The sequence below is a fragment of the Montipora capricornis genome, chromosome 6 (genome assembly GCF_036669925.1).
Source record: "Montipora capricornis isolate CH-2021 chromosome 6, ASM3666992v2, whole genome shotgun sequence".
NCBI lineage: Eukaryota > Metazoa > Cnidaria > Anthozoa > Scleractinia > Acroporidae > Montipora > Montipora capricornis.
Genome location: NC_090888.1, coordinates 63,872,616 through 63,895,601, shown reverse-complemented (window position 1 = coordinate 63,895,601; position 22,986 = coordinate 63,872,616). Strand labels below are relative to the sequence as shown.

Here is a 22,986-nt window from a genome sequence, read left to right as displayed (position 1 = left end):
CTTGCTTAATAATAATAATAATAATAATAATAATAATAATAATAATAAATTATTAGCCGAGATCAAGACTTAGTGCTCGACTAGTTGGGGAGACTACATATCAACTGACATAAAGCAAATCAAATCAAATGTTGGTTTTTGAGGAGAGAAAACCAGAGTACCCGAGGAAAAACCTCTCGGAGCATAGTAGAGAAGCAACAAACTCAACCCACAAATGGCGTCGAATCTACGAATCGATCCCCGGCCACATTGGTGGAAGGCAAGTGCTCTGACCACTGTGCCAGCCCCTCTTCATTCATGTCGTGCCAGAATTAAACTTTTTAATAGTTATGTGACCTATTACTGAAACAGTCTTTTTTTTCCTTTCAGATGGATAATATAAACAAGTACTTAATATTCTGCAGTGAGTGCCTTGAAGTGCCAAATGGTGACCAATTTCAGACTGTTGACTTGTATGAAAAACAAAACATGGCTGCAGTAAGCAAATAATAATAATAATAATAATAATAATAATAATAATAATAATAATAATAATAATAATAAACAATTATTCCATGAGTGTGCGCTGGATATGAGATGGTAAATAGCCAATGAGCTATTTGAAGTCCCTATAAGCACATAGGGAAATGCCAAAAACAATCCAGGCAATAATTGACTATAGTGAATAATATTGTTCAGTCAATGGTTCACATACATGTTTAATTGGGATACGTTGTACAGCAGTGGGAAAACTGTATTGTTGGAATATGTGTCCATGGGGTTTGTTTTTACAATACAGAGATTTAATACAACACCATTAAAATCTCTCTAGTTTTTGTGGTAATATCTTTGAGGGCAGTTTACCCTGAAGACTGTTCAGGAAGTCTACAGAGTGACCCATTTGTCATTTCCTTTCAGGTAATTTCTCAAATTCATGCTGTTGGAAGAAGGGTAAGACAACATTTTTCATCTGTTTGTACAGGATACTTATTGTAATGTGATGTACACTTAGAGCGTCACATACACTGTAAAATGGCACAGACTCACTCACATACAGCTGTACAACACAGTTCAGTTACATGTAGGTAATACAATGTAGTACAAGTGCCTTCAGCCAAAACGAAATTAGACAGACTGTGTCATGAAAACTAAAGGGTTGTATGCTCATGCAGCCTTCATAAAAGACTTTTAAAATAATTTATTTTGTTATTTTTAAGGACCAAATTATCTATTTCTTTTTTCAAAAGTTGTGAAGTACTCTTAGTGAGAATATTATTCCAGTCCCAGCAGGACAGGTAGAAGTTAAAGAAAAAGGCTGGAGCCTTCGGGGTACCTTCGCCTTTTGTTGGCCTCTTGTCTTGTCCGCATAGCATTAATGTCATTTCAGCTTTGGTGCTTGGCTGGGATTTTACCAAAAAACTCAAAATATAGAAACTACTGCTAAGCTTATCATTTTAACCAACTGTTATGCATGCTACAGTACCCTACACATTGAATATCCTGATTATTTAAGTAACATTTGACATTTGTCATCATACTTCATACTCACTTGCATGGTCATATGTACTCTCCAGTCTGTGGCAAAAGGTCTGAACGTTCCTGCACTAGGACCCAAAGAGGCTAAAGCAAATAAGCGTGAATTCAGTGAGGAGCAGCTCAAGGCAGGAGAAAATGTGATTGGACTTCAGATGGGAACCAACAAGCTTGCTTCGCAGGCTGGTGATCACTTTGGTCGCCCTAGACAAGTAGCAGGAGTTGATGCTTACAAGTAGCTTATGCTGCATTGTTTTTGTGATTTTTTGTTGTTGTTGTTGATGTTAGTTACATATTGCATGTAATTCCAAGTTTTACTCTTTTCTTCTAAACTGAACTTACGTAATCATTAGTTAAGTAATGTGTGATTGCAAATAAATGTGAAATTAAATTTTGTAGGCTGTATGATTAATATTGGTTGTGCACCTGTACATGTAGATAAACAAATCATAAAAAAAATTATAATTTTTGTAAAACAAAAATTTAACTGCCACCAAAAAAATTATGCATATCATTATTTTACTTTTCTGGTGAAGATGATTTTTCTCATACAGGGGTGTAGACCTGCTAAATAAACAAGTTTCCAAGTCAGAGAAAGAGAGCTGTCTCCAAAGAAATGTTATAATTTTATTACTGTCGTAAATGCCATTTTTAGAACCAGTGGTCAAGAGAGAGCGTTGAATTGTGAAATAAATTCATTTACTATATTCTTGGTGAGAATAATTTATAGTATCTCTTGATTAATGTGGTAGATAACAAAAAGGAATAAAATAATTAGTTTTAATGGATGTTAATATTTGTCATCGTAAGTGATTTCCAGTCTTTCAGTCAATTGATTTATAACTTACCATTTACATGTAGATATTATTATCATTTTCCTTTTAATTGGATGTTTCACTGTTAAATTTGAAAACATTTTCATGTTCATTGTGGCATATATCTTCACTTGAATATATCACACTAATGTTTACCTGAGGAGAATAAATGTAGAAAAAGGAATACTTCTGTAAAGTTACTAATTTGACATACATGGAAGATGTTTAATTAAGGGAGGCACCTGAATGCTTCAGGATTGGCACATTGTTGTGTTGGGTTTGAATCCAGCTCTCAACAGTACCCTCTCCTGCCTCACACACTTCATCCGAAGTCATGGGGTAATTTTTGCAGAAATAGAACCGTATTGCAATTTTATTTATGTAGTTAGCAAAAATTTCAGTAATTTATGAGACTCCAAACAACTCCATTTGATCTATTGAACCTCAACAGAAAACTGGAGTGCAATCAGGGAGTGTAGGGAAAAGGACTTACCTGTAGCTTGCAAGTAAGATGGGATTAGGACTGATTTAGGGTTGGAAAAAAGCAAGTAACTGTTTCCCAACACTTTTGACAGAGATAGCTAAGTGCACATCTGAAATACAAAAAGCATTTTCATTGGTAAGTTTTATTTTCATACACCTGCCATCAACCATTTCTTTTAAATACAATGTCATGAAAAAACACAAAACAATAATATTATTATTGTATATATATTAATTTTGTTTGCTGAATTTTCATACACTACCAGTTGAGGAAAAGCAGTTACCATTAGGGTTAACTAATGGTGTTTGCACAACTTTTGAAATTCCTAGAAATTTATGGTGGTAGCATGTAGTTGAATAGTTCCCAGATCTTTCCTTGGTGCAGTTGTTAACTAAGGCAGTGTGGCCTAGTGGTAAGGACACTGTGTTTGCATGTGGATCTTCTGGATACAAGAGAAGACAACTGTAAGCAGCCAAGTGGTCGCTTTCTTTCACTTTGGTTTTTTAAGGCCCATAAATTACACACTACAGTAAACACCTGCATATAAGAACAAGTGGATTAAGAACATCAGGCTGAAATTTGGCCTATAAAACATGTTCTTAATACAAAGGGAAAGGGCATTAGGATAAGGAAACAATACAGTACAGTAACTTATATCAAAGTACTATGGTGTTCAGGACCATTACAAACTACAAAGTCTATTACAAAACAGCATTGTAACCTCTAGTATTAATACATAATTTGAAATATTTCTGAAACCAATTTTAAGAACATTTTAAGAACACTTTCAGGCTAATTTCTCACTAAGCACCCCTCAAATAAGAACATGACCAGCCTTAAACCTGAAAAAAATGTTCTTATATGCGAGTGTTTACTGTACAAAGAATTTTTGGCACGGCTCAGATAAAAAATTAATGGTACGTGTACTGAAAAGGGTGGTTGTAGTTGGATCCGTTTTGTGGTGTAAATGTCATTAATTTTCGTCTGTGCTTGGACCAGCTGAAAAGGTAGTCCAAGCATGGGTAAAATGGACATTTGTACCAAAAAAAATGAACCAGTCTTGATAAAATGACCAGTGTAAATGATTCCTCACCATGACAAGCCTTCAAAGCCTTTGTTCAGCATGCAGAAGCATAGAAGTTCCCCATAACATGGTGCTTCTCGGGGGTGCATGCAAACTGGAATTCCATGTATATCTGCTGGTAAAAAACTTGAGCCAGCTAGGCACCTGTACTACGTGCATCTGAAAATGGGTGAGTAAATTTGGAACAAGTGCCACGGTTTCTGGTTCCCGTACCATTTCACCCGAGTCGTGCCAACAATTTTCCGTCTAGTGTAATTGGGCCTTAAAACTGTAAGTCCTACAAACCATAAATTTTCCCGTAGTACTACTCACTGTGGGTCATTAAGTAATGCTTCTGAATTAACTCTTTTTTTTTTTCCTCCACTCATGCATTATCTATCAATGCATGCACCCTCTCCTTGCTTATAAAAGGACTCTGGCAATAGCTTTGGATCACCCCTGGTCAAGACACAAAACAGGAGTGTCAAAACATCAGGTCTTTGAATTGTGACATTTAAGCTATGTTCAAATTTCTTCAAAACAGAATAACATCAAACTATGTGAGCAATCCGTGACAAAATGTCTTGAGACACTCCACATTTTCAGTTAGGAAAGACACTTTTCTTTCATATTACAACAAATTCCCTCTTCATCAACAAAAACCCCCCTCCACCCGTTAGCAATGTTGTATAGCTCAAACTTCTCGGACAAAACCAACATTGATAATGGAAGAGGGGGGTCTGGGGGCCGGGAAGGGGTGCTGCAATGAGTCTGAATGGAAAACAATGTGAAATGCAATTGCAAACCTAAAGTTTTGCACAGTAATAATATGATGACAACCTATTCTTGACGCTCTTTCTGTAAATGAAGTTGCTCTGCCCTGTGCTTTGCCTGAATCTATCCAAGCATATGGCTGATCATTTCAGCATTAGGATCTTCTGAAGTTCAGTAATTTTTCATGGTCATTAAGGTGATTTAAATTTTTCTAATAACAAGAAAATCAACAGACTGCCCCTAGAGTTTCACTAATTTTTCACTGAGCATTGCATTCATCCATGGTTAAGTGACAAGTATCTCACAAAGACACGTGCCTTAGGTTCTGTACCTTTTAATGGACAGGTGCATCTTCTTGCTTAAGTTGGGATTGGCACTGTGTGAACTGTGCTTTAAACAATAACACCTTGCAAATTTTCTGGTAATAATAAACAATAATTGGATGAATTTGTAGTGTTACTTTTAGGGGGAGTAAGGATGGCCCTGTGGTAACACTAGTGCTTCCCACCTCTGTGGACTCTGTTTGTATGTGTGGGCTGAGTTTCAGTCTATGTGTCAATCTTTCTCCGGGCAATCCAGTTTTCCTCCCTCAGCATAATCAACTCCCAGCTTATAATAAATTTCCATCTGGCTGTGGTGCTGTGCTCCAAGGTGGTGCATGGTTCAGGGGGCCAAGTGCCTAGCCAGCTGCACAGCTCCTTCGGTCCGACATCATTGAGCTGTGCCCTTAACAATCCAGTCTCTGACTGCAAGACAGGGGAATTAGCAAGCCAGATAATTATCATTATCATTATTATAATTATTATAATTATTATTATTATCATCATTACCATGAAGAATAAAAGTGAAGTGGAACTGCATGACCACTGCATGCTGACACTCTCCTTTTTCTTTCTACAACTTGGTTGTCCAGGATATAAAAAAACAAAGTTAGAGATGGTTTAATGAAAACTGTTTAAGAGAAATCTTGCCAGCAAAAAAACTGTTAAATGGAACCCACAGTAATATTAATATAACGATATTAATATTAATATCGGTAATGGAAATCACAACCTCCTAATTAAGAAATCTGTAGGTTGTGTGCCCTTATAATATACACTGATAGCCAATTAAGGGTGCCAAAAATGTTGAGGAAAACTTTGAACAGTTTTCGTGGTTTGAAATAACACCTGAAGGATCAAATTGATATGACGGTTTTACAGCCACGTCATTCAATAATTTGTCTATTCAATCCATTGTAGGAACATGCTGATGGCCCATTCAACTGTTAATCTGTTACTTATAAGTAATATATTGGCAAGAATATACCGCTATTGCTATAACCCATTGACCCCTGGGAGTGAGACTTAAAAGAGGCTCTGTCAGGGTAAATTCCGACAAGGGACATGGCCTAAAAAATAGCGACTGTCACACTGAGCACTTCAAGTGAAATTGCAACAAATGACATCCTTTCTTTAACTTTCCGACAGCAACGTGAATTATAAGCCCTGGTGAAATATTGACAAAGCACCAACATGAGACTTTTTAAAATTCAGACAAGCGACAAGGGACCCCCCCCTCCCCTGACAGGGCCTCTTAAAAGGTTTTACTCCGTCTAACACCAGAAGATTTTGCTCTGTCTAATGCCCCACGATTTTACTTTTAAACTGGGGGCGTCCTAGGGTGTTGGAGGTGTCAATGGGTTAAGCAGTAAAAACTGTAAATGTCCCCTCCGTTAAAATTATTCCAAACCTGATTTTGTAGAAAGTGTCATCTTTGTCATACATGTACTATAACGTGCATCAAAGCCTGCGTCAATCAACTCTCATCATTCTGAGTATCCACCTGCTGCGTAATTAAGATGTAAGGTGAGTTTTTTGTCATGAAATCATGCAGCAACTATATGCCCTGGTATCTTGTTCATGCAACAACAACAACGTGCACTTCATTTTATTTCTTAGGTAGGAAACACAACCATTGCAGTTTTAATGTTAATAGCCCTTTTCATGGTTAGTTTTTCTCATTTGCATTACAATGTTATCTAACATGGATGCAATTAAGGCAATAGACATCTTTACAGTTGTGTGCCTAGTTATCTGGCCTTTAAGTGAAAGTGAGGCTGGTGTTGACCTTGCTATGATACAGACCTCCCTCCTTTTCTTATGTTAATGATGCTTCTGTCATGCTAATTAGCAAGAATTTACATGAGAAAAGCAGTGAGGTTTCTATCAAAATAAGGTCAACTCCAACCTCACTTTCATTCATAGGCCAGGTAACTTAAGCACACAACTGCAAAATGGACTATTTCGGGTTAAAACTATGAAATACATGTAGCCCGAAATAGCCTTGCATCCACGATAGATTACATTGTAATGCAAATGAGGAAAACTAACCATGAAAATGCTCTTGACCATTTTGCGTAGTCACCTGGTCTATGAATAAAAGTGAGGCTGGAGTTGACCTTGTTTTGAAAGATTTAACCCGACGCTGCATTTCTCATGCAAATTCCAAGCAATTAGCATGAGAACAAAATCATTAACATAAGAAAAGCAGGGAGGTCAGATATCATAACATGGTCAACTCCAGCTTCAGTTTCATGTAAAGGCCAGGTAACTAAGCTCATACAATGAGATAATGATTTTCCTATTAGTCTCTCCCCAACGGGGCTTCTCAGGACTTAAATTTTACAATACTTTGTGGGGGACTTTAGCCAGACTGCTTGTTACGCAGTTTACAATTAATTTTTATGGAAGTAAAAGATACAAGGTTTAAAAGGCTAATGCAATGGTTTGCTTCCTCTTAGTATGGCCAGACTGCTTGTGAGCTCACATGACAACATATTGTGTCACCATTGTGTAAACCATTTCAAGGCTTTATGCTATGACACCTGCACAGGAAAAAATAACAGATTCCCATTTTTGGCTATTTTAGGGTATTTCAAGAATACCAACAAAAATCCCAAATTTGGAAGAGTGAGACAAGTCCCAATCAGGGAACTTGGTTGGGAATTCCCTGGTTGGGTCTTGTCTCACTTTGCCAAATTTGGGATTTTTATTGGTATTCTTCAAAATACCGTAGAATATCCAAAAATGGGAAATCTGTTATTTTTTCGGGTGCTGTGGTTGAGGAAAAGGAGAAAATATGATTTGCCTCGAAACAATAAAAGAAAGCAATAACATTAATGAGACATTCTTTTCTCTGTATATTTTTTAAAAGGCTTATAATGGGCCCCAAAGAAGGGCTGCCGATGGGAAGCAAAAAAGGAACCCCACCGCCAGGAATGCATGTTAATGGACATCCTCGACAGATTGCTGGTCATGCCATATGAAGCCTATATAGCTGATTGGGTGCTGAAGGAAAGTTGCCTTGCATTTGTGAGTTCAAACACTGGTTTTTCATACTACTTACAGTAATTAAGCATTTTATTATAGCTTAGTCTCTGTCTTTCATGCCTTAATTTGTTTATTTTGATAAATAATAATGAAACTTAAAGTGCCCCTAACCCCCAAAATTTTTTTTCACTAAAATGAATCTTATTTGCACCAATTCAAAACGCACTGCGGCCATTTTTTCATTTTTCTAACAAATCCTGCCATTTTATAGGCTTTGAAAGTTGCGAAAATCCAAGCATCTTTTGTTCACGACCGAGTCAGAAGGGGAGTGGGTCTATTCCTGATTTGATGTCACAAACTGATTTACATTGCTTTAACTCTTTGTAAAAATGCATGCAAAGTAGATTGTGACGTCAAATCAGGAATAGACCCACTCTCCTTCTGACTCGGTCGTGAACAAAAGATACTTGGATTTTCTCAACTTTCAAAGCCTATAAAATGGCAGGATTTGTTAGAAAAAGGAAAAAATGGCCGCAATGCGTCTCGAACAGGTGCAACGATTCATTTTAGGGAAAAAAATATTTTGGGGTAAGGGGCACTTTAAAAGTTGCAATGCTAATGATTAACCCACCTGTCCACCACGTGGATGATGATGGTGATGACAATAAGAATAAACAAAATGCAAACTAGTTAATTACTCTGTTTGCACGCAGCAAGAATGCATTTTTTTTTTGAAAGAGACTTTATTTATACTCAAACTGAGAGGCCCCAAAGGGGGCCCCGTCATTAGTTACAGACATTAAGGAGACACCTCATTCGTTTTACACTCCGAAATGACAATAACCTAGGGGATTACATGAAGTCACAATCCAGTATTCATTAGGCGGCTCATAACAATACAGACATTAAGGAGATACCTCGTTCGCTTTACACTCCGAAATGAGTAGTACATGAAGTCGCAATCTGGTTTTCAAAAAAGGGGGAGGTCACACTCTATGTTCATCAGAAGGGGAGAGTCCGAGTAGTGTCAATGTAGTCCGTTAAGGAATATTTACAACCACGTGATTTCCTTGTATGTCACAGAATGATGAATGACACCACAATTTTTCAAAGGCCGAACAAGAAAGTCGGAAAAAGTCAACATTTAGCAAATTAGGCGAATTGTGATGCCATTCTGGCTAAATTTGATAATGGCGGCTGCTGTTTCAGTGCCATTATGAAAAGTTGATTTGTTACGAAAAAACCAAAGGCCATATAGAGGGTTTGTATCAAATATCGAGCAATCGTATGGGTTTTGTTACGTGTTGGGGACCAGGTGTAAAAAAAGACCATTTTGATGTTGGCAAGAAAAGTCTGAGAGGTGAGCGCAGAGAGGGTGGGGTGGGACTGTGCCCAGACCCCCTGGTGTGGCGACAATGATGATTTTCAACAAAATTTTCTTCACACGGTTTTCTCCACGGACTACATTTTCAACAAAGACAGAAACAGAACCCAAACTTGTGCTCACGCCAGCACGAGTGTTGCTGTCAGCCATCAATCAAAGTGGCTGAAAAAAGAACCACGAAAATCGCTTGTAGAAAGGGAGGGGACAGTGCAGTGGACAAATTGAGGGTTTGGGGTTACTTTTTTTGAGTTTTTTGGGGTCTTAGAGTCTTAGTTTTCCAGACACCCAGCCATTGGAGAACAACTTTTCAATAGTATGTTCTAAGCAGTCACTTGTTAACCATGCAGTAATAATTATTCTCACACTAAAATCCACCTTATGGTCAAATTTAATAGCTATTAAAAGATAACCCTTAGAGTTCTGCTACACCACACATTTCAGATTGGAGACTCGTAACACAGTACATGAATTTTGCTTTGTGTTTGTTGTCAAATCTGATGGTCTCATAATTGTCCTCTTTATGACCCAAAAAGCGAGGAATTCGGACACAATAGGTTTTGAACTGGAGACTCGTATTCTCCTCAATTTTCTACTAGTAGTATATAGTAGTATGCGCAGTGAAGAGAGTACTCTGCTTCAACCAATGTGGCCCATATTTGATTCCCATGGAGACTCAACGCAACATAGGTGGGGTGAAAATCTGCCCTGAGAGGTGTTTTGCTTCCCCCTACCCGAGGTGTGGTTGCATTTGATTTTTGCATACAGACCCATCATTGAAAAGTTCAAAGTACTTATCATTACCTTTTAAATGGACCTTAAAAAGCAGCTGTTGACGCTGCCGAAGAAATTTTTTGTGTCACTAAAAAGCGCTGATGTCCCACTAACACAGTATGGCATCCAGCCGGGATGAGATGAAGAAGTCTGGGCAAATGGATGGCCCCACCATGCATTTCTTTTAATTTAAGTGGTTCCTGCCAAAATCATACTCTAAACAATATTACATAACAACGGATCACAAGAATGAGGAACCACAAAAGAGCTAAAAAAACCCACGAAATAATCAACTGCAGTTGAAACAAGGAAAGTATTGTTAACCTTAAAAGAAACTGCGCGTCACGTCCAGCTGTCTCTCAGGTGATGTATTAAAACAGCACGTACTCATTAAAATTCAGTTCGACTCTCAGTTTATGACAGAACATTCAAAGCCAGACCAACATTCTTCAAATTATTGCAAGCAAGTGTACCTCCTGGAGAAAAGATTCATGAAATAATTTCCTTAAATCCTCCGCGGAAATGAGTGATTACTGAGGTGTGACATCGTGACGTTTTAACACGTCACACAGGGGAAGATAATTTTCATTCCAGACTTCTATAAAACCCTCTTCAAATTGACTGAAAGGTATTTTAGTCAACGCAGAACTCTTGGACGTTTTTAGTGCAATTAGCTGCAAGAAAAGAAAAAAATGGCTTCCCGACCCAAAGGTTTTGGACTTACCGCTGAATTGCAACGAAAGGTAAAATGGTGTAATAATTTAGGGCAATACATTTATCGATTTTTGGGATCAGAGTTCGATGAACGTGCATTTTGTCGCTATTTTCGTTGGACCAAAGCGTAGACATGACCATTAATAACATTACTAATGATTGCCAGGCAATTTAGCAGTCCTTAGAGAGTTGACCAGCCAGAAGCTATTTGTTTTCTTCTTTTGATGGTCACTTCGACGACTTTATCGACTGAAATTCATAGGCAAGACCTATTCAACTTGCGTCTTTGCTCGATTAAACATTGGAGGGTGCGGTTTGAGTGATCATACGTAAGCTTATTACAGTATATATTTACAGTTTCAGTTGTCGATATCTCCGTCGAGTGTTCCGACGAAAAACAAGGGAAAATAAAACAGTGGACAAAACGAGATGACAGTCATTCTGGTTGACTGTGTGATCGATTGCATTGTTTAATTTAAACAATTTAAGTTTTAATAGTCGCTGTAGGACATCAGATATTTTCTTTTGTTTTGGTCGAGACAAAATATTTTCGTTTTACCGTTTATTGATCTTCAAATAATTTTCTTTGATTTTAAACATGTCGAAATCTTAAGGAAAGCTGCTTTCAGAATATAAGCTTAGTGCAGCGACGATATCTCAAAGATAAATTGTAGCCGGTGTGCATACGATTTTTGAATATTTTCGTCGGCAAACGTGAGGGGCATCCCTGGGATCTTTTGCCAAGGCCCACCTCAAATGAAATGCGATATTTCGATAAACCAAATATGGTGGTAACGTTGTTCGCGATTCAATTGAATGAACGTTATTGTTCAGATTGTCACGCAATGACGTACTAAAATTTAATTGTTTTTGTGAAGTTATTGAGCTTTTGGTAAATGAAATTGGGCTTGTCAAGTTTTTCAAAAATTCGTTTTGAGTCAAAGAAAAGAATCACTGCGTCGTTTGTGGGGGTGAAAAAAGAGTTCATGGAATTGCAGGAAACAATTGGCGTCGATGGTACTTCCGGTGCCACATCCTCGCCGTTAAAAGATGTTCTAGATCTTTCTGAAGAAAAATGTTTTGGTCAATACAAGAATACTGGCATTCTTTACCAAAAATGGAATAATAAAATAGACACTACCTCGGAAAAAAGAGTTCATGGAATTGCAGGAAACAATTGGCGTCGATGGTACTTCCGGTGCTACATCCTCGCCGTTAAAATATGTTCCAGATCTTTCTGAAGAAAAATGTTTTGGTCAATACAAGAATACTGGCATTCTTTACCAAAAATGGAATAATAAAATAGACACACTACCTCGGGAACTTCGATACCATTAGATTTTAAGCAATTTAATACAAATGTTTTAATACCCAAACATAATGACTTGTCGAGATTTTATTTATTGTGGAAAAAAAAATTCATAGGAAAATTTAGAAAGTTTCCCAGATATTTATGGAAAGGTTAAGTACCTAAGGAAAAATGGAAAGTTCCAGAAACATATTTGTGATTTTCCCAGATAATTGATATTTAAAGGGGACTAAAATCATATCTTCGTTGTGTCGGCTCTTGCTTAAAATATTTAAGGGAACGCCACACAAAATTTTGCGACCAAAAGGAAATCCAAATATGTGCTAATCACACCAACAAAAAACAAAAAGAAAAAAAATCCTTCATTTTATTTAATATGATTTTTCAAAAATCACAGAATTAGAAAAAAATGTCGGAAGCTTTTGTACAGCCTTTGAAATTAATATCGTGAGATTTTTATCAATTTAATACACGGGCCAAATGTTTAAATAATACCCAACCGAACATAATGACCTGTCGAGATTTTGTTATTTATTGTGAAAAAAAAATTCTTAGGAAAATCTAGAACGTTTCCTAGATATTTATGGAAAGGGTTAAATTCCTGAGGAAAAATGGAAAGTTCCAGAAACATATTTGTGATTTTCCCAGATAATTGATATTTAAAGGGAACACCACACAAAATTTTTGTAAATACTAAAAGGAAATTCAAATATTTGCTAATCACCCCTACGAAAAAAAAGAAAAAAACATCCTTCGTATTATTTAATATGACCTTTCAAGAATCACGAAATTATAAAAAAAAAATTCGGAAGCTTTTTTACAGCCGTTAAAGTTAATATCGTGCTGTCTGTGGCCAGACCAACTTCCAGTACCCAAGCTTCGTCCTTGACCTCGTTCGTTTGTCGTAGAATGTTTATCGAACAACAGGAAGCTGCAAAGTATGATTTATGTATTAAAGAGTTTGGCGTTTGGAAAATGAATTATTTTAGACGTAATATATTATTATTTTTGTATTTTCTTCGAAATTTCCAGAAACATATGAGGATAATGTGTCACGTACTTGTCTTGTGCGTGACACACGAGTGACAAAAAGTTAGCTTTTATAATCGGCTTGAAAAAGAAATCCTTCAAGAATTACTCAAGATTGCGGAAAGTATTGCTCCTCTGTTTACAACTCACGTACCGTGCTAAACTCTGAGTGCGACTTCATCGAAAAGAAAATTTGAAACCCAAAAAGACTGTTAGAAAGAGACAATGTATTGGAGGGTGTTGGGCCAGCGAAAGGAATGGGTGGGGGAGGGGGTGGGGTAGAAAATTTTCTTTTGTTTTCGGCAACCCTTCCTTGTAGCGAACCGTCAGAATAGAAAAAATGAGTTACCGCTCTGTGCTCGCCGCGAAGCCTTGAATTTGGTAATCTTAGTTTGGTGATTCAGCTTTGCTGAGACCTTCAGAGAAATGAAACTAATTAAAAATTGCACTTCATCTGAGGCGCGAATTTTTTCCTCGTTAGAACCTGTTGCTTGGTGGCTTGTGCATTCTTTTTTGTTTTTGCTGGCCATATTTTGCGTTCAGTCTAGAGGTCGGTGACACCTGAAGCTCATTAAAGTGTTTGAAGCTTGTAAGAAAAGTCTTTCGGTTAAACAGATTTATTATGTCAATCGTTCAAAAAAGATAATACAGTATACATGCCATGTTTCTAGATCTATTTCAGTCGTTTATTTTGAGCAGAAAAACCTGCTCACATTACATTTGATCTCCTGAACGCGTAGGTCGTTTACCACGCGCAGGCATGATAAACACACGTGATTAGATGCTCTCGCAAATGTGATATCCAACACGATCTAACGAGTTACAATCGAGTGTCGTAAAACCAAAACCAAAACCAAAGTAATTACTTTGGCCACCCAAAAAGGACGGAGACAATCCAGTATACCAATCAAAACTCGAAATTATTACACGTAGTCCACACAAAGCGAGACAAAATGCGCACGCGTGAGCCACGATTGGTTTTGGTTTCACTTCTGATTGGCCAACTCGCCAATTACTTTCGACACTCAATTGAAAACCGCTCTTAAGCCTGGTTTTCACGATCGACGCAAGCATAAGCACAAGGGTTAGCGTTATTTTTGGTGAGGGTAAATGCAGCTGCTTTTTAGGGGACAATTTGTGACGTCTGTATACCAAGACACGAGTGATGTTGAAGCTGGAGAGAAAAACACTGGGACAACACTCGAGGGCACCCAACGAGCAAATTAAGCCAAAATACTTTTGAGAGACATTTCTAGGCTCCTTGTAATGTTTAAAGACTGTCTAAGGAGATGTTTTTATCACCTAGAAGAATTTTATCTGTTCTGATATCTTAGCTGAAAATTGAGGTTTCCGAAAATTTTAGGGAATCATGTCTTCATTTCAGAAAATTGCTAGCTGGACGTTACCTTCTAAAAACTTCCCAGCGAACCATATGCTCATCCGAAACTGCTAGATGATCTCCTTAATTGCCAAAAATTGCAAAAATATCCTTTCCGTTAACATAAGGGACCACATGTACTTTTCCCTAGTTGCGAATCTTTTTCGTGATGTTTTAGTAAGGAAATCTATAGCTGTTTGGTAACGACGTTCTAACCGAAATTCTTAGAACAGTTTGACTCTCCCGGACACACATTTTTCGCGCCTCTTATCAAAATTGGCAAAACAAATGCATCACACAAGACTTTATTTCAAATAGATGCAGAGACGAACTTCAGATAACAGGGGAAAGCTTAAGAGGTAATAGGCCAGTTTCGTATTCTAACGGTTGGACTGGATCTAGCATGAAATGGAGGCTAATGCGGGCAAATTAATTTGCATTTAGCCTCCATTCCATGCTAGATCCAGTCCAGCCGTGAGAATTCGAAAATGGTCTATTGGCCGATAGAGCAACTCCGTCTCCTTAAGCGAGGAAAGACGTAAAAATTTACACACGTCTCATCAACCTCGTTCCCAGGGTCTCTCTTCTCTGCCTCCACTGTCGTTGAGAAAAGACGCTGGTTCACGCTGGTCACGTGGCACTCGTCGACAAACATTTTCCCACTAAGGTAGTGTTTTTCGTTATATTAAATATCGTAAGTCAAAACAGTCAACTCGCTGTACAGGATTGCGACTTTAAGAATCACGTTGTTTAACATTCGAAAGAAAAACGAAAATCAAAGAACAAAATAAAATACCTGAGAACTTTATTTATCTGGCTGTCCATAAAATGACTTTTCGAAAAGAAACATCACTTACATTACCTAGCCTCCAAGTATGAATACGGTCTATAGAACACTTTTCTTAACCATGGTGCAGTGTCTATTACCCATGGGAACTAATATTGGCAAGTCATTTGTGGTTTTCACCTGGCCTTCCACCAGTGCCTGGAGGATATCTTTGGTTCTCGTGAAAACCTTTTTGTGTAGAAAGCTAAAGTAAAGAGGCAAACGAAATTAAATAGTTTCCTTCGCGCTAACGATGCCGAAATCCTCTAAAGGACGCCTTTGGGTAGATGTGCCTGTAAATAGGAACGGGGCCATTTGAGTCCACTGCCATCAGTGTCGGTAGCTTTCTCCTCCCCCTCCCCCCCCCCAAGGATTTGTTATGCACCCGAACGTTGACATTTTCGTGAACTTTTTAACCCTGGGACAAAAATCTCCACTGAAATCTCCCACCGCAGGAAACCTCTGTCATCTTCCCCTGGCCCGTAGAACAATGACCCTCCAGACCCAACCCAGTAATGTTGTATCAAGGTCTTGAATATTGGCGTGACAGAGCTCAAGTAAATGAATATCCCCTTGAATTCTGAATCCTGGAGATTGTGGTTTTTGATAAATTTATTTCTGGGCTATGGTGAGGGCGTTAGTGGCCTGCCTGGATCGTGTGCATTCGCTACTCACAAAAGTAACAACGTTAATTTTGGAAGCTATTTAACTGTGTAGGGTCTCTTAAAACATTTCCGTGAAACAGCGGGAAAAGGTTTGAGTGGGATGATTTGAGACACCCATAACGTAGGCGTCGTATGATATTGGAGTCCGTCGGTAAATGACACGTTTGTTATAAAAGGTACCCCCAACCATTTTGATTACTGAAAGAAGTGTATTTATTATATCTCTCAGATAGTACGCGCGCTGTAATTGGCTAAATTAGCGGGCCGTATTCTACAGTACGGCCCGCTGTACAGCCCTCTAAATTTAAAATTTCGATAAAACATCATCTAGCGAGTTTTTCATGTCATTTCTGTTGCATAAACTTGTACTGAAAACTGTTTGAATCTTGCATGCAACTATTTCAGACTTAACAGCCAAGAAGATTTAGTTTTTGGAATTTTGGCACGGCAATCTTTGTGGCAGTTGAACCTTACGCTTGACTTTGACTAGTTTCCTTGCCCGCGCGCCGGTTTAACCTCAGAGATATAATAAATGTCTTACTAACCTCGTTTTCTCGGTCCGTACTGTAAGTTACGGATCCTCGTTTTTTCCCGTTGATTTATGGCCCGCGCGCTTCGCGCTTGGGCCATAAATCGACGGGAAAAAACTTGGTCCGTAACTTACAGTGCGGACCTCGAACTCGGTAAGAAAGAGGTATGTATTTCAAGTTCGTGTTATAGACGAAAGAGAGAAGTGATCCTCGCAATCATCTGGACAATTTAAGAAATTGTCTCTTACAGACACCTGAAAAATTCAGGTGGCTCCAACGGAATTCGAAGCCATGACCTGAGCGGTGCCGGTGCAGTGCTCTACCAACTGAGCTTTGAAGTCACATAGTTGGGAGCAGGTCATTGTCTTGTTTCCTTGCAACCATGTGGAACTTTCTTAAATATTTTTTTTAATTCCTCGATTTCAGTAAGAAATTCGTTTTGGTGGGCGACCAGCCCTACAAGAGAGAATTACTCCGAGTGAAACAAATTGTTGGCGTGAAGATTGTTTAACTTTCAGCAATAATTATCTGGAAAAACGAAGTCAAACACTGGTTGGCAAAAGGATGAACTCTTCTCTTACCTTTGAAAACTTTCAGGCCAAATTTTGTGGCCTTGTTTGTCTTCTGTAGCACAGCATCATCTTGCATTCGCAATATTTCCGATTCATAAATGCTGGCGAGTTTACGCCAGCCATTTTGTTTTGTTTGGATCAAGCATTATTCCCTCCTTGGGAGTGAATAATGCTCAATTACTCCGAGATAGCGAACCAATCAGATTGCTTGAAACACCAAGGTCACTGAGTGAGTATATTCTAAATGCATTTATTTCATTATAAAAGTACGAGGATCACTTCTGCTTTTTGTAACTTGATTGCTTTCCATACGTTTTCATTGTGAATGTCATAATTATAATCATTAATGAGTCTCAATATTGATTATACAGAAAGACTCCAAATACGACCCGGAGTTAGAGACCGAAATAAGGCAATGGATCAATGAAGTGCTTGGTGGACAGGTCCTAAAACCCGAAGCGGATCAAAAAGACTTCCACGAATCCCTGAAGAGTGGAGAAGTCCTTGTCGAGTAAGATGATACTGACTTTAGGGACTGACTGTAAGATCTGCCATAGCAGGCGGCTGCCTACAACACGAATTTTAAACCGCGTTCAAAAACTCATTAATACTTCATGAACCTAACAGCCCATTAAAACATCGATAAAACGTCATGTGCATGAGCTTTTAACCCCATAAAACAGTCCTAACTAGAATTCTGTATATAAAGAATAGTCAAAAGACCTGGCTTGTCTTTTCTCGCATGTGTTTCATCCGGAAAGTGCAGACGAAAGGAGAGATTTTTGACAACGGTTTCAAAAGTCGGGACTTTTTTAAAAAGGCATCGCTTTAAATAACGTCCAGTTTTTGGGTAGAAAGACAAGAAGGGAAATTGTCTTCTATTTTGTTTACTGCAGTCTTGCGAATGCACTGGGTGGAAAGTACAAGAAGAACAGCAGCAAGATGGCGTTTAAAATGGTGAGTACATATTGCAGTATTTGTTGATAACCTCCAATTTTTTGATGCAGTGGAGGATCCAGGATTTTTCTTAGAAGGGGGTGCACCCCGAAGAAATGACTTAATTGACGTGTGACGTAAACAGATTTTCAAAGCGAACAACGAAGATGAAGACTTAACTTTGCGCAATACTGCTTATTTTAGAAAGCTGCAAGTTATCTCGGGAGGGGGTGCGCACTCCCTGCACCCCTCCCCTAGATCCGCCCCTGTGATGGCAGCTTTTCCCAGTGATTAGCACCCCGTTTACACGAGCAAGTTTTCCTTGACAAGAAAGGAGCAATTTTCCTTGTCAAGGAAAAGTTGTCAAGGATGAAATTTGTTCGTGTAAACGGACGACAAGAAAATTGGTTCCCATGTTTATGCCGATTGCGTGTCAAAATATACAAAGTGGTGCCTAATACGAAAGCAAGTTGGTCTGGAACGAGCTTCGACGAGCTACGTAGGTACCAGAACATTTTTCACGTACTCTCCGAATAACAATTATTGCGGGCACAGGCTAATCTTGTCAAGGAAACGAGAAAAACGTGTTCATCGTCTACACGAGCAATTATTCCTTGATAAGGAACAGTTGTTGATCATTTACACGAGCAATGATAATAGTCAAGGAAACTTGAGTTGTTAAGGAAGCTTGCCGTTTAGATTTAAACGGCAAACGGTTTCGCTCTTGGCGAGGGTAAGGGTTAAAATACAAAAAATAAGTAAAATTTCTGGTTTTGGACGAGTGATTCGAGGCAAACAGACCCTCTCCCCAAAGGAAAGTGTTTTTTGTTGTTTTGATCTTGTAGCTTCTTTAGTCTCGCTCTCTTCGTTTTGTTTTAAGTTGTTTTGAATGTTTCAGATGGAGAACATTGGACACTTTTTGAACTTCTGTGATGAGTTAGGTGTACCAAAAACTGACGTGTTCCAGACAGTCGACCTATACGAAAATCAGAATTTGCCTGCGGTAAGTGGCAATAGTCCACTTGGGAAATAAATTGAATCAAGAGAAAATGAGGAGACAGAGACGGAGTCTCAGGGCGTTGGTCGGGATATGTCGTGTCCACCAAAGTTATTTTTAGACGAGCGGAAGTCTGTCTCCCGCGACGTCCTCATGCAGTCTTGACTCGCTCTCAGGTTCTTAGTTAAGAGAGAAAATGGCGGCGCACATGGAAGGCTAATGAATATTTATTTTCTTTCAAACATCAGACCGAGGTTGGCCTGCATGCGGACGTCTCGGAATACAGACTTCCGCTAGAGCAAAGACTTCCGCTCGTCTAAAAATAACTTTCGTAGACATGACATATCCCAAGGGCTGGACCGGGAGCCTCCTTCTCTGTCCCCTCATTTTCTCTTGATTGAATACAGTACACCCGCATGTACGAACCTCGATTTTTCCAAGTTAGGCCAACTAGGTTGTTATGAAAATGGTATTTACAGTAGTTTTAGGCAATGCAGGTTCTTAAATTGGTTCTAATTTCCACAAAATATGTCTACTCTGTGATATGTTATGACTGATTTCCTTTGATCAGGACGCTGATTCCTTTTTTTTTATAACCTTGAAAAATAACTATTGAACAAGATCTCACCTACAGTTTAAAGTGCAATTTGTTCTAGTCACCTGTGTAATTTTTTAGGCTAACCTGGTTCTTATGTAAGGGGGTTTAAAATGAAGTTTTTAGCCCAACAGGTTCTTAAATTCTTGGTTCTTATATGCGGGTGCTAACTGTAATGACACTTGTTTGTCCTCGTGCGTTACAGGCTCTAATTATTGTTTCGCAGTGTAAGAGTTAAAACATAGGCATCTGGCTGTAAAGCCGAGCTCCCAAAACTGTGACATCACATTCTTTTATGGCTGTTGATCATCCAATCAAAGCTGGCCGAAGCTGACCTTTTCTGGGCTTTCATTTGAATTTTTCTTGAAGAGAAAGTTCTGAGTTGCAGCTGGTTTAGATTTCATGGTGGATGTTATATCAACATTTCGGGGTGACTGAGTAGTTTTGTCATTGTAACAATTCCAACACTCTGCCACTGGGTCAAGTGTTGTGTAATTTGAGCAAAGGTTCAGTTTGGAGCCGATTTGCCCACGTGATCACCGGTCCACACAAAAGAAAAGAGTTCCATTCCCACAGGCATGTGTTGGAGCCACTAGCTTTGGCCACCTGGACGTCAAATGTACACGTTCTAATATCACCCTCAGCACGACGTTCCAAGAGAAAAAGTGAATTTAAAAATAACTTTCATTGCCTGTGAACAGTTGGTGACAATAGTTCGAAATAGTTTATGAAGGCTGTGAAAATAGATTGGTATTATAACTAAATACTCTGATTTCTGCATTTTAATACAACCATAGCGTGAAATTTTGCAATTGTTTACTTCGCCAGGTGATCAGTGGATTACATGCGTTTGCACGAAAGGTTAGCTCTTTAGCCAAGTATCTTTATGGGTATTTTTCCTTCAATTGGGCAAATGTTGGTGCAAGGCCGCATGCACAGGCCCGGACATTAGACCAAATCGGCAAACTGAATGTTGTACCCAGTTCAAACCCTTTGGGAATAAATCTTTTTGTTTCGTGAATTTCCATATCATTGAAGTGTGAGTGCTACATTATAATGCAAATACACTACACAGAGAATCTTAACCCCTGTAGATCTGAGTTAGCTAATTTGGTCTGTGGGATTTAAGGCCCTGGTAAATGCATTCAACATTTGCTTCAACACCCACTCGATTTTGTTGAGCGATGTTGACTGCTGGGGTTGGCAAATGGTTTCTACGCGGTATCAACATTCAACAAAGCTTCACGAGAGGCGTAATATTCAGTCCCAGGCTGCAGCCGCGGTTGTTACTATGGATACGGACATGATACGCCATTGAGAGGCCGATAAGTGCGCACGCGCATACCCAACAGTGTTGAAAGGGCGGGGCAAACGGAAGGGGAAGGGGGGGAGGGGAGGGGGGACAAACGGTTTCAAAATCGGTGTTTAACAAAATAGAAGAGATGTTGAAGCCCGTTGCCCGGGGCCTTTACTTTTGCAAGGGAAAATATATGGAGACGCTCGTCACCCGAGTTAGCTAACGAACCATCTTTACGTTTTCGAAAACACGTTCCTTTTTTTAGCTTTGTAAATGATCATTTTATTTTGAATTGGGCTGTTTGTCTCTTTTTAGATGCGTCTGAATTGGCATGTTGGTTGGTTGCCTTTTTGCAGACTGTTTGATTTAAATACGGCCAGATAAGCTTGAAGCTTTAAGCACTAACAGGCATAAATATTGTTTCTTAACTTTGAACAAAGAAAACAGAAATAAAGAGACTTTATATCAGACCCATAATAGGCATGGAAATCTGACAAGTGTCATTAGGAGCAATGATTTATTTAAGTCATATTCCTTTGGGCCATTCCTCGCCATTATATATAGGTGGTGAATTGTCGGTAAAAGTGTCGACGACGCAAGAGCAAAGGAAAAAAGCTTTTGTGTACTTCAAGCAACTTACCTCCAGGAAGTTCTGGAGGTAAAACCGGTTTTTGACAACCTCAATTTAAGTTAAACCTCTTTGAAAAGACGGCCCTAAGAGTCATATCGACCTGTGAACAAATTAGTCCTTGAGATCTGCTACCTTCGCCAGGAATTTTTATTTCCGATTTTTTCCTTATAGGCGTGGTCATCCGGCAAACCAGTCCCACAGCTGGGTCCAAAGGAGGCTACGGCATGCAAACGGGAATTCACTGAGGAGCAACTTAAAGAAGGAAAGAATATTATAGGGCTTCAAATGGGAAGCAATAAAGGAGCCTCACAGTCCGGGGACCATTTTGGACGCCCCAGGCAGGTGGCCGGATCTGACGCCTACAAATAAGCTCCAGAATATGAGCGTGGGATTTTCCGCGTAACCTTTCAGAGCTTCTCTCCTTGAACGCAGTTTCTTGAAGTAAATCGTAAGGATATGGCCTAGGTTTCAAAAAATCGCAGTGTAAAGATTTGTATTTTGTAGGTTAAAACGAAAGGATATTTTGTGATTGCGCGTTCGTTACTGATTTTATAAAATGTCATACACCAAAGTAATACATACCAATTTGTAGTTTTTAATCGAATAAACTCTTGTGTTTCTGTAACAAACGTTTTCCTGTTTATGGTTAGTACTTTCTAGTGAAAGAGCAGGTGTAAGCTTTTGGGCCTTTAAAGACTCCCTGTCGAACGGCATGCTTTGCGCGCGTTTGTTTATGTTTTTATTCTGCTTGATGAAACCACTCGGGAGAAAATAAGCGACAATTTATGTCCTTTCCTACACGCGAACGGAAGAGAAGTTGGCCAAAGTTAACGCTGCCCGCATCGCCACAGCGATTCAAATATAAAACAGACATCGATATAATTGTCTTCGATTCTTCGTTCTTGTAAAAAGGGCTGAACGTTTGATTTTTCATTACAACATGAAAAATAAATACTCTTATTTTGTTCTATGCTATTTGTGGCAATCAGTTGTTCATAAAAACTGCCGCAACCTTTGCAGTCGAGTCACATACACAAACAGCTTGCTCATTTTGGTCAGTACCAGGAACGTTTGACCCCGATGTAAGCTTTATAAGACACAAAATCATTTCAGCCATAGGTTGTCTGATATAAGATCAAGATTTCCGGAACAACTAACGAAAATATCAAAAGGAGAGAAATATTCAAACAGAGAGGAGAACAAATGTAGCTCACTCAGTACCAACAATGACCTCAGCGGCTTCAGCAAATCAAACTCGAACACCAGAGATGTACTGTATGTATAACAAGACCAAGCTATATTGAAAGATTTACAGTATGTGATTTAGGTTGTGCTGTTAAAGAAGACCTTCAAACATGTCGGGTCCACCGCTGTGAAAATATTGGTTATGACT

The 22,986-nt window shown here is 38.8% G+C and overlaps 1 protein-coding gene across 1 annotated transcript in view; it reads left to right on the top strand.

The window, feature by feature from the left end:
* Window positions 1-22,222, top strand: part of LOC138054286 (uncharacterized) — a 28,171-nt gene extending 5,949 nt beyond the window's left edge. Inside the window, exons 4-13 of the mRNA XM_068900760.1 lie at window positions 370-477; window positions 898-930; window positions 1,554-1,747; window positions 2,168-2,225; window positions 10,789-10,857; window positions 17,509-17,648; window positions 18,034-18,094; window positions 18,972-19,076; window positions 20,494-20,526; window positions 21,765-22,222. Coding sequence (XP_068756861.1) covers window positions 370-477; window positions 898-930; window positions 1,554-1,747; window positions 2,168-2,225; window positions 10,789-10,857; window positions 17,509-17,648; window positions 18,034-18,094; window positions 18,972-19,076; window positions 20,494-20,526; window positions 21,765-21,962 — 999 coding nt within the window. The 3' untranslated portion in view covers window positions 21,963-22,222. The remainder of the gene's footprint in view (window positions 1-369; window positions 478-897; window positions 931-1,553; window positions 1,748-2,167; window positions 2,226-10,788; window positions 10,858-17,508; window positions 17,649-18,033; window positions 18,095-18,971; window positions 19,077-20,493; window positions 20,527-21,764) is intronic.
* Window positions 22,223-22,986: the final 764 nt, after the last annotated feature.